General features: G+C 45.3%; 1 protein-coding gene across 4 annotated transcripts in view; it reads right to left on the bottom strand.

Moving 5' to 3' along the window:
* Window positions 1-12,199, bottom strand: part of IKBKE (inhibitor of nuclear factor kappa B kinase subunit epsilon) — an 80,485-nt gene that overhangs the window by 44,185 nt on the left and 24,101 nt on the right. The window contains exons 18-21 of one of the 4 annotated variants that reach the window (XM_073319755.2): window positions 9,180-9,276; window positions 8,048-8,160; window positions 6,443-6,514; window positions 4,887-5,388 (exon numbers count right to left, since the gene is read on the bottom strand). In XM_073319755.2, the coding sequence (XP_073175856.1) occupies window positions 5,355-5,388; window positions 6,443-6,514; window positions 8,048-8,160; window positions 9,180-9,276 (316 nt within the window). In that variant the 3' untranslated portion in view covers window positions 4,887-5,354. The other 3 variants (XM_073319756.2, XM_073319754.1, XR_013634886.1) reach the window with 3 other exon arrangements.

Here is a 12,199-nt window from a genome sequence, read left to right on the forward strand (position 1 = left end):
GCAACAGTAACAACAGCTAGTGTTTAGCTTCCCCAAGCAGGAAGAAATGAAATAAAATAAAATAAAATAAAAAATAAAATAAAATGAAAAAAGCCCATCAGGCACAAGGATAGTGGAGGCTTATCAAGACTGTGAGGCTATTAATTTCTCTTCAGGTCGATACCACCCTATTGTCAGGGAGTGAAGGATACACTCAGGGCTTAGACTCTGAGCTTAAGCAGTACTTTGGGACCGTTCAGTTTCTTTAAATCATAATGACAAAGTGACCTGTCAGGCTGCCTGAACCCGAAGGACGTGACTGCTCGAAGGACAGAAGAAGAGTCAATGCTCTGGAACCAAAACATTCACTCGGGGGTTGAGGTTTGACAGTGGGGTTTACTCTTGATTTTTTAGCAAACAAATGGTTAGCCACAGAAAACACATTGGAAAGGGAATTGCAGGAGAGGTGAAGGAAAGAAAAGGAACAGCTTTACACAGATCTGCTGGGACAGTCATTCTTAGTATCTTGTTTGCTATTAATTCAGACGTTTATGCTTGGATAGCAGCCCAGCTTGTCTTTCGATATGTGGGATCAGCAGATTGGCTGGAAAGTATGAACCACTACAAGCATTTTGCACTTTTCCCGTGCCTTGATCCGAAGCTCTCAAAGCACTTGGACTCAATCTCGAGGGGCAGCCCAGCATTGCTATTGTCATTATGTAGGTGTGGAGGCTGAAGCCCAGGAAGGTGAAGTGACTTGCTGAAGGTAAAATCAAATCCACTAGGACTCAGGAATCTGAGCTCTCAAATCCCTTCCTTTGGTGACCCAGGCCCATAATCAGACCCAGTGCCAGGAACAGAAGTCAGATGTCTTGGTTCCTCGTCCCTCGTTCTGAGCACGTGATCCAATGCTATGTTCAAGAGCTGGAAATAGAACCCAGGACTCCTGGCTCCCTGTCCCGATGTAACCATTGGATACTACTTCCTTCCTTAAAAGTATCCAGTTAGTCATATTGTAAAAATGCTAATAGCTTAAATCATCATCAAAATTAGCAAGAAATATTATGAAGGGGCAGGGACCGACAAACACATTGAAACGTTAAATTTCATAATTGTGAAACTTTCCTCCAACAATAAAAAGTTTCTCTTTCTGAAGTTAATCTTGGGAAACCGACCAGGAAGCTTGACACAGAGGGGCTGTTCTACTCCATCACATCTTTGAAACACTCACCTTGCCCTGACTTGTAACACATCTACCACCAGTGTGCAGTGGAGGGAGAACCCACAACCACAAGGCAACTATGGTTTTACTAGACATGGAGATAAATTCCTGGCAGCGCTGGTACAAAAGCACCTATTTGCATTGCGAAAGAGTCAGAGGCCCATTGATGCCCATGTAGGCATCCACTCAGAGGCAGTCCCTGCCCCAAGGAGTTTGCAATTTGAATAGACAGGCTTAGAAGGGAAGAAAAGGGAAGTGACTTGCCCAAGATCATCCAGCAGGCCAGTGGCACAACCAGAAATAGAACCCAGGTCTTCTGGCTCCCAGCCCAGTACCCTACCCTCTTTATCACATTGTCTCTCCACTTACCATTACTAAATGGCAATAAACACTTGGCTATAAGGACCAAGGAGTGCAATGAGCCTGTGTTTACCACTAGAGACGCCTGGACACCTTCTACATTGCATCAATAGCATCGTTCCCCTTTTGTAGAAAGGAAAGTAAGAGTCTAGGGGGCATAGGCAGTGATTTATCTATAAGTGTGTGTGTGGGGAGAGCACCAGGGGAATTCCCTCCCCTTTTAAATGATCAGCTCCCAGGTTCTAAATGACCACCTCTCAGACAGGCATTGCATTTGCAACCCCCCTGCCCTCCCACTTTCTGTGAGCTGCATCATCGCTCAGTTTAGCTCCATTTGCAGCTTGGAGACCTTTATATGGGTGTCTCTGCTCCCCTCCGCTGGGGGTTTCACCCATAAATCACCCAGCTGGAAGATAGAAAAGGGCACGGGAAATGACACTGCTTGCAAATAGCTTCTTGATGTCATCTAATGTTTGCCCCCTAAAGAGCCTAAGTTTCCTATATCACCACCTGACACACTGCTGCCAGCAAACAGCTGAGTCAGCAGATAACGGCTAACGATTATAGCCCCTCGTAAAGCCCAACGTTAAAAACGGTAGAAAGTTCGGGGCATAAAGACTGGAGGCAAAGCATTTGGAATCAGCATTGACTTACAGCAGCGGGGATTTCGAATAGATCTCGTGTTTTTCCTGGCCTACAATTATATGGGAATTAACTCCCCTCTCCCTCAGTCCCAGCTCTCCCAGACCAACACAGACAAAGGGCTGTGGCTGTCCTCACACACATACAAAGCAGTCGTGGCATCTTAAAACAGCCCTGCTGGCTCAGCTTTCATTTCAGCCATCAGCTCACAACTGCCCTGTTTTAAGTCCTCCACAAACTCACTCCAGCCAACCTCATGGACTTAGTCTCCCCTCCTTCTCTCCCTGCTCAATCAACACTGGCCTCATCCTTGCATCCCTCCCTGCTCCCTTCTCAATGCTGTTGGTGTGAGAGCCTTCTCCTCAGCAGCTCCTGCCTTCGAGAACAGCTTCCCTATCTCTCTGACCCAGAGACTACCCCATTTCAAAACTCAGAAAAAAACAAATGGTCCTTTCTTTGCTTATACCTATTTCAGTCTCTCTTGCTGTTCGTTATAGTGGAGCCTAGAGGACCCAACCAAGCTCAGGAAACCACTGTGCTGGATGTTGCACAGATACATCAGAGAGAGCCCCTGCCACAAAGAGTTTAGGATCCAAACCAACAGAACAAAGAGCGCATGAGAAGGGAATTAGTTGTGTGAATAGATTTTTCTATTTACACCCAGCAGGCCAGCGGCAGAGGCAGGAACAGAACCCAGCCCTCATGACTCCCAGTCCAGTACTCTATCCACTAGGTCATGCTTCCTCAAGGCCCCAGTCTCTATTATTTTGCGATAAACTTTAATGACTAAAGGCCTGCTGGGGAGCAGCAATAAATCAAGCTATAGAACATGCAAACGATCTGTTTCTCCTTTACAAATGCAGTCACATTTTATAATGAACTCTGCACACAGCAACACGAAACACCCTTCGTTCGTTTGTTTTCATGTGGATTAAAACCATGCCTGAAAATTATGGCTTTGATCCCGCACTCTGGCGCATGCAGGCAGACCCCCGTGCCCACGCAGAATCCCACTGAAGCACATGGAGTTTGCCCAAGCAGAATGGGGGCCTGTGCATGTATCACATAAACACGGACACCTTTGCATCCACTGTCAAAGTGCATTATCTCCCTAATGAAAGCTAACAAAATGCTTTCCTGGAACGCTGCAAAGTCAGATTTACTGAGAGTCTGGGACTGTCCAGATCTGCAAACTCAAGAGACAATATTCTGCATGTTGGAGCAGAGGCATTATAAATAGCCCTAGTAATTATTTCTAACAACATTTCTGTAACCATTTTATTCTATCATCACATGTACGTTAACAGACACCACAGACATGACCAAGCAAATGAGTTCCATTCACAAGTTCTTCTCCAAACAAACCAGACCATTCCTGTGTTTCACATTCGGTTTGCATTAAAGAGATACCTTCTCTGTATCAGATACACTGTAGGATCCAGATCAACTGTACCACCAAATACGCTTGGATCACTGATTATCTGGGTAATCAGAGTCAAGGGACAGGGAGCCAAGAGGGCACCAGGGCAGTGTATTAGAAAAGGTTTGGAGAATGAAGCATTCGGGTAGTCGGTGTTCTGCTATCACATACATGGGATCTAGATACACGCACACAGCTCTCGTTAACTCTGGAGGCGGTTAAAAGCTGAGATTGAAGAAAGGAGAGATTCCTGATTGAAAACAAGATTGAAATGCATAGGGCCAAATCATGAAGCTGGTGTAGATCAGTGAAGCTCCAATGGAGACACCAGCTGAGGATCTGGCCCCTATTGTCAAGGAATGCTAACAGTGGGTAGTGAAATTATTCCAAAAAGAGTTATTTTTTACACCATCCATTTCATGTGTGTAGCTTTCTGTGAAGAAATGTTCAAAAGCGCCTTAGTGATTTAGAAGTCAAAGCCCAATTGCCAAGAGTGATTTGGGCACTTAAGAGCTGGAAGTTCCATTAACTTTCAGTAAGATTCAGGCTCCTAAGCGCTCAAGTCCCTTTTGAAAATACAATTTAGGTCTCCAAGTCACTTTTGAACATTTTTCACTAGGTCCCTTTGGGGATGCAAATTTAACAGATTTAAATTAAATTGCCAATAAGCCAGTCAGACCAGCATTCTCTGGAATAATTCAGCATTTCACAGCTAGATCATCTGTCTGCTTGGCATTGACTTCCATGGCTCATCCCAAAACAAAAATCACCCTTTCCCACGTGTAAAGATGAGTTTGGATGCAGCCTATGGAAGTCACATTCAAGGATTTTACACAATGTCTTCCCTATGGAATTACTCAGGGAGAGAGTGGGCGCATGTGTGTATAAGCACAGATCTTTGGAAATGTACCTACAAGACAGCAACAGAAGGTTCTTATTGTTTCCTATTCTTATGGCAATCGGTAATCAGACCACATGCAACTTAGATGGAGAGGAAGGGACAAAACACAACCAGATGGTCAAGTCAGTCTCCAACAGACATTTGACAACAGCTACACTCCAAAGAGAAGCTCTTCGAAGATTTGGTGCTGTTGATTTCTGCATTGTCCATATTCTACCTTTTCCCAGTTGGAAGAGGGAATATTTCCATACTGGAGCAGATCTTTGGTCCATCGAGTGCATTAAACTTCCTGCACAGGGCTCACACTGGAAAGGACCCATGACGATCAAAATTGACAAGGATAAGGAACCCAGGAGATCATGTCATGGAAAATCATCTTTATGCTGGAGTCACAAATTACACAGACTTCTTGTTGTATTTCATGGGTGGGAGAGATGTGAGGTGGCTTAAAGATGCTGATTCAATCTAACCCATTTCATCTAACAGAGCACGGCCTCCTTGATACAGCAATTCAGCTGTAGCAATGAAGTCAGCAATTCGATGGGAACAAGAAAGAAAAGTACAATACTGGAAACAATCCGGTTTCTCAAAGGAAACCCAAATAGGGTAATGTTTGAACAACATTAGGGACACTGCCAGTATTCAAGTGCTTGAGGCTTGCAGCCCAGGTAAGGCTAATGCTGGTGAATTGTGCCAAAGTGCTGGAGCAGAGAGGTAGGACAAGGTGATGTCTTTGAGCTAAAGTTCTCCATTGATCTTGACCCAAAGCGTGAGATATAATTTAAAAACCAAAACACTATTTCATCAGCTCCACATCCATCACATCTCCCTCAAACATCTGGAGCGGACGCAACCCCACTTAACCTGTGGGAACAAAATCAAAAGGTTTATACTAGAGAAGGACACAAAGCAACCTTCCTGGATTCATACACTCCTGAATTCTGGGGTGGAATCTGGATGTGGATCCAAACTTTCACAGCTTGCTCCCACATCTGAAATAAACCGTTCATTTCCATAACACACCTGCTCTTTCTTCTTCATTCACAGCCAGGTCTATGGTGATAATGTAGTTCATGTCTCTAAAAGCAGGCAGGGATGCAAACACTGAGGTACAAAATAGAATGTTTCTCCCTCTAAATTCTAGCCTGAAACATATTGACATTTTGATTCTTTTTATTCAGAAGCATTCATAGTAACTGAGGTGGTGTTGTCTAGGGAACAGGAGGCGAGTCTCCTGGGTTTTATTTCGGTCTCTGCCACTGACTTGCCATGTGACCCTAGGCAAGTCACTTAACCTTTCTCTGCCTCAGTTTCTCTACCTGTAAGCAAAGATAAATTTCATGCTGTTAAATCACTTTGCGATCCTCGGACCCAAGGACCAGGAGAAGTGACAGATGTTGTTCTTAGTAGTAGGAGGCCGATCTTACACTTAGAATGTTTCATCCAGAAATTCTTTACAAATTCATTTGCTAAGTGCACACAGGAAACACTTCATCCATCATTGCAATACAGCTACTTCTGGAGCGGAAAACAGCAACTGTTGAACATTGCAGCACAACAAAGGAGGAATGTCTGAAATGGCAGGGTGAAATGTGGGTAGGCATTCACATAAGCTGAGGTCAGACATAACTTCAAAGGCAAGCAAACTCTTCAGAAGTGCTCGGTCAGGAGGTAAATTTAGTATAGTCCTAATATCACTGTGAGAAAGGGCTCAGTTGGCTGGCATAACTTGGTTGTAGACCTTATATTCCTTTATCTCATTCAGTACCAATGATCAGCACTATTCCCCTGGTCAAATTCATATCCGAACCATCCCATGCTCCTCCCAGGCAGCCGGTTAAGCTCTCTCTAGACATTCGAGGCGGCAAGTAAATGCTCGGCTGAGTATCTTTGCTGCACACAGAGCACTTTCTCTTACCGCTCAATGACGACATTGTTGCTCTGGAGGTCATCAGCTACCAGTTTCATTTGCTCCCGAAGCTCCTTCATTCTGATGAAGACACAAACAAGCCTCTTAACACACATGCTGTTTTGCTAGTGGGAGAGTTTCCTGCAGAAGGGAAGTGGAAGTCCTCTTCTCTTCAGCAAGTCCTCACCCTCGGGTAGGAGAACAGTGTGTGCAAAAGTAAATGGCTTAACGTCATGAAGAACACAAGAAAAACATTCCCCAGCAGGAGGTGTAAGTAAGGCCCTACCAAATTCACGGCCATGAAAAGCACATCATGGACCGTGAAATCTGGTCTTTTGTGTGCTTTTACCTTATACCATAGAGATTTCATAAGGGAGACTAGCGTTTCTCAAACTGGAGTCCAAAAGAAGTTTGTGGGGGGTTGCAAGGTTATTTTAGGAGGTCGCAGTATTGCCACCCTTACTCCTGAGCTGGGCGGCTGGAGAACGGCAGCTGTTGGCCAGGCACCCAGCTCTGAAGGTGGTGCCCTGCCAGCAGCAGTGCAGAAGAAAGGGTGGCAATACCAAACCGTGCCATCCTTACTTCTGTGCTGTGGCTGGCAGCGGCTCTGCCTTCAGAGCTGGGCTCCTGGCCAGCAGTCGCCGCTCTCCAGCCACCCAGCTCTGAAGGCAGAGCCGCCACCAGCAGCAGCAGCAGGGCAGAAGGGTGGCAGTACCACAACCCCCCGCTACAATGACCTTGCAACCCCCCCCCACAACTCCTTTTTGGGTCAGGCCCCTTACAATTTCCAGCACTGTGAAATTTCAGATTTAAATAGCTGAAATCATGAAATTTACGATTTTTGAAGTCTTATGGCCATGAAATTGATCAAAATGTACCTTCGTAGGGCCCTAGGTATAAGGCAGTCCTGCAAGTACCAAGCACAGAGCTCCCCTTCTCAGACACCCCCCAATTCTGATTAGCAAGTAGCTATTTTGGAGTTTCCTGCATTGCTTCTGAGAGCACAACTTGGCCTGCAGTCCCTTCCTCCCTCAACCCCAGTGTACCTGTGGGAGGGCTAGAAAGCTGGTTAACACTATCTGCTGGAGAACAAACGAGGCCTCCCTGCTCCTTCAAGTTCTCAAGCCTGCTCTGTTCTGATACCCACACCTAAAATCACCACCCTAAAATACCCACACCTAAAATCACCAAAACCACTCTTCATATTAAGGTTCCTTTTATGGACAATTCACAAAGGGTTACCAGCAGTCTGAATACATGGTTTCTCAATTGTTGTAGAGTCCAACAGGCTGCTTACAGCCACAGTTTATAACCATCGATAATGTCTTCTCCCAATGGGCGCCAGACCATTTATAAACACACACACACACGTCTAACATGACATTTGTTAACCCCTCAAACCATTTATCAATGGAACCTCAATATAAAAGGGGGACCATGAATTCTCATATGGCTAGTAGTGGTCCCTAGCCCAAACCAACCGTAGCTGGACTCTGGGGAAGTTTATGACTCAGGGCATAAGGGAACTTGTAAAGGTGCACACACCTTAGGCCCTTCCCATTGGTTCTGGATATGTTCCAGCTCCCTTCTCTCCTGTCACCCACCTGGACTCACCTAAGTACCATCTCCTGATGTGCTAGATTCATGTACATTGGTGGGGGTTCAGAAGAGACCCGGGCCAAATTCGGTTTCTCCTGCAGGATTCTCTGAGGTAACTTGTCCAAAGCCTGTGAAAGAGAAGGAAACTTTACAGCCTGCAAATGACATGCTATTTCCTATATTTAGCTCTGGCATCTTCGATGCTTAGAGGTTGTAATAGCAAGGGGGTTTTAAACGCTGAAGTAGAGTGATGTGCAGATAACCAGGGCCATCAATAAACCTCTCCATGGAAAGCAAAATAAAAATAGCAGATGGACCAGGGCACCTGTTCTGTGTCTACATCATAAAGTGCCAGAGAATGCATCCGAAAAACTCTCAGCAGGCAGCTCATCATGTTTTTAACTGTTACTTCAGACTATAATCAACTGGAAGTGGCAGCTATTACTGCTAGGCAGCTATTCACTTCGGGGGGGTGGGGGGGGTGTTCATTGTTTCCTGTCCACTGGATACCCAGGACCTGCCATTACATACCCTGTTCAGTAAAGAGATCAACTCATCATACTCGACCATCAGCTACAAAGACATTTGGCAGCGTGTTAATGGAAGTCTCAATGAGGCAAAAAAACCCCACAAGAGTCATCAGAAGTGTCACCCTCATGAAATTACAGACTGTATGTTGTAGCATGTAGGATACGGGCCCAGTACCGAAAGTCACTGGGATAACAACTTGTTAGCAGAGACTTGATTTGCCTTTTTTTTTTTTTTTTTTGGAAGTGTGAGTGTGTTGCAGACGAGTAGTCTGAACACAGGGTTAGGAACCAGGAATGAGTGCATTCTTATCCCACCGCTACCACCAACTCACTATGTGATTTTGCGCAAGTCACTTGGGACCAAATTTTCAAAAGCACTGAAGTGGCACAGGAGCTGAGGTCCCATTGACTTTTGGAAGTGTTACCCACTTCACCTTGCTCTTCTGCAAGTTTCCCCCACCTATAAAATGAAGACTAACACTATTCCCCTACTTATAGGGCAGGGGATTGGGGCGCACTTTGAAAATTACAGGTGCAAGATACTAGCTTGATTTTAAAAAGTCTACACTGTAATATCCATCTTCTGAGCAGAGAGGATTTTAGAATAAACACGGTACGTTATGGAGGCACTGCTGGCATCCCATCATCTCCACACTACAAGCTGCTATAGAGTTGTTGACTTTCTTCAAATGCTCTCTCATCTCCCAGATTTTCCTATTGAGAAAAAAACAAAATAAAAACCAAAAACTCCAGTCAAATATTTGGTAAGAAAGAGAAGGTTGATTCCTCACCCCACCCCCTTCTGAAAACCATATTGGATTTGTGTTAAAATCCTACAGGGAAGCAGATGAATGGCTCTTGGTGTCACACCCATGTTCTAATTACAGTCATGCCTCTATAGTTCTTAGGCAAGGCTGTCCAAAGAGCACTAGCAGTAAACTAAAGGGGAAAACGTACCCTGTGTGGAGGGTGCACACACCCTGCGCCAAATTTCACTCTAAAAGGCTACTTAAATTTGTCATTAACAATGGCTGTTCTCTTCTCTCTGTGCCAGACCCAGGAGAAAGCCTCCCTTTGACTTCAATGGGCTTTAGATCAGGCCCTATGTGCTTAATTCCCCCACAGACAATAATAAAGGAAAATAGGCATTGCCTAAAAGTAACAATTGCACTTCTGTAGCATCCACAAGTCTCCAAGCAATAAACTAAACCTTGCTATGGTGAGGTCAACATTACAGCTGAGGAATTTGAAGCACAGAGAAGCAAAGTGACTTGCCTGAAGTCACACAGGACATCAGTGGCTGAGCTGGGAATAGCACCTTATTTTTAGAGCGTGTCTACACCGCACATGAAACCAGGGCTCTGACTCAGGTTTGGGTCCAAGCCCTGCTGCCGTCCACACACAAATGAGTCTGACTTGGGTCAGCAGGCACTTACGACCTGGGTCCTAGGACCCTGCTAGGGGCGTGGGTCAGAGCCAGAGTCCTGCCATGACTTGGGTTCAAGCCCTGTCATTTTGCAAGGTGGACTCAAGCCAAGCTGCAAACTCAAGTCAGTAGGGCTGCGTAGTGTGCTATGGAGGTGCCAGCAAAGCGGTGAGACCCAGCTCCAGCGACTGCAAACCCAGGTTAACAATGCAGTATAGATGTTCAAGCACAGGCTTGGAAACACCTCGTGCACAAGCCTGGGTCCCACAGACCTGGTTTTCTGAGGCAGTATAGACATACCCGTAGAGTCCTGATTTCTGGGTCCCTATTTTAGGGCCAAATATAGCTTACCTTATTCCTGTATTATTAGTAGCAATTTCATGGGCAGGCGAAGAGGCCCCACCCAGGCAAGGGTCAGAGTTCTGTTGCGCTGGGCACTGTGCAGACAAGTAACTAGCCTAGTCCCTGCCCCAAAGAGCTCAGATCACTCCCAGTCAGTGGGATCACTTGTTTGATCAAGATGAGCGGAACGATTAGCGTCGAGTCATGAGACCCCCTCCAACGGAGCCGTTCACACATCCGGGGTGGACAGATCTCAGTATTTGGTCAGAGCAACAGCTGCCACATGCAGATTACCAACAGCGTTACTGGTGTGCTTCAGACCAAAAATCTGTCTACAATCTTTGGGAGACTCACCCTGTTGCCACCTGTGCTACGTGCCTGAGTGCCAAGGTGCCTCCCAGTAGACCGACGTGACACAGAGGAAACCCTCATCATTATGGAAAGAGGTTGTATGTTTGTTTTGGCTTTATTTTTGTTCCTTGAAAGTGAACAGTGCAATCCCCAGAAAAGTCCCATCACCCCATAAAACCCAACCTACGAAACAAGGACAAATCCAAAAGAAGCCAATTAGAAATGAAGTGAAAGTAAAAAACAACTCTGACCTCAAACTATAGAAATCCACCAGGAGAGAAAAGAAAAACAAGAGGAGTCTTTAAAAAAAAAGAAACAAAAACACACCAACAAAAAATCCGCATCCATGCAAATCCCACTTATATCTAAATGAGACTGATGTGTTGCGGAGGCCTCACACTGTCCCCTCTGCAAAGGGGTGAAAATCATCCTCAGAGGAAAAAACTCCCACTGAAGTCAACGAGAGATTGAACTGCAGAGGGAATGGGGACTGCAGGATTGTATCCATTATTATGTTCAAGAACGCCTTTCCCCACCATTGAAATGCAGCCACTTCGGGGGTACGGGATTGCAGCTAGTCAGAACCGCAACACAGCACAGGATTAGAAAAAGGTAGGGAAGGAGGGCACCTAAAGAGGTTGTCTAGTCCAGTGATTCTCAACCAGGGGTACGTGTACCCCTGGGGGTATACAGAGATCTTCCTGGGGTACATCAACTAATCTAGATATCTGCCTAGTTTACAACAAGATACATAAAAAGCACTAGCCAAGTCAGTACTAACTAAAATTTCATACAGACAGTGACTTGTTTATACTGCTCTGTATACTATACACTGAAATGTAAGTACAATATTTCTATTCCAATTGATTTATTTTATAATTCTATGGTAAAAATGAGAAAATAAGCCATTTTTCAGTACTAGTGTGCTGTGACACTTTGTATTTTTGTGTCTGATTTTTGTAAGCAAATAATTTTTAAGTGAGGTGAAACTCGGGGGCACGTAAGGCAAACCAGACTCCTGAAAGGGGTACAATAGACTGGAAAGGTTGAGAGTCACTGGTCTAGCCCGTTTCTTTAAGGAGGTCCCTTGTGCATCCTGCCCAACAGTGTGCGGGGGAGAAAGAAAATGGTAGCCAAGGACACCAAGGCAGATGCCTGCTCCTGAAAAAGATGTCCTAGGGCTTTTTGAGATCTACCTACAGGAGGTTTGAGCTTCACTACCAGGCTTTTCCTAAAAGTTCCCCCCCCACAGTAAACCTCACTGAACTCTATTCCACCTCAGAAACAGAGGGGCAAAACCACAAGCAAGTTCGAATGCTGTTAGAGAAAATCATTCCCACCCACACCTAAAGCCTTGGGGAGAAGATGCGCCATTTTAAAAGCAACTTTGCAATAAAAACCCAACCTCGGCAACAGCCACAACTAAGTAACTCCACTTTTTTTTGCTGAATTAAGTCACTGTGCAGCACTCAATCACCACAGGGCAATTTGCTCCTTGCTGTATTCCCCAAACACCAT

Source organism: Lepidochelys kempii, chromosome 21, assembly GCF_965140285.1.
Source record: "Lepidochelys kempii isolate rLepKem1 chromosome 21, rLepKem1.hap1, whole genome shotgun sequence".
Classification (NCBI taxonomy): Eukaryota; Metazoa; Chordata; order Testudines; family Cheloniidae; genus Lepidochelys; species Lepidochelys kempii.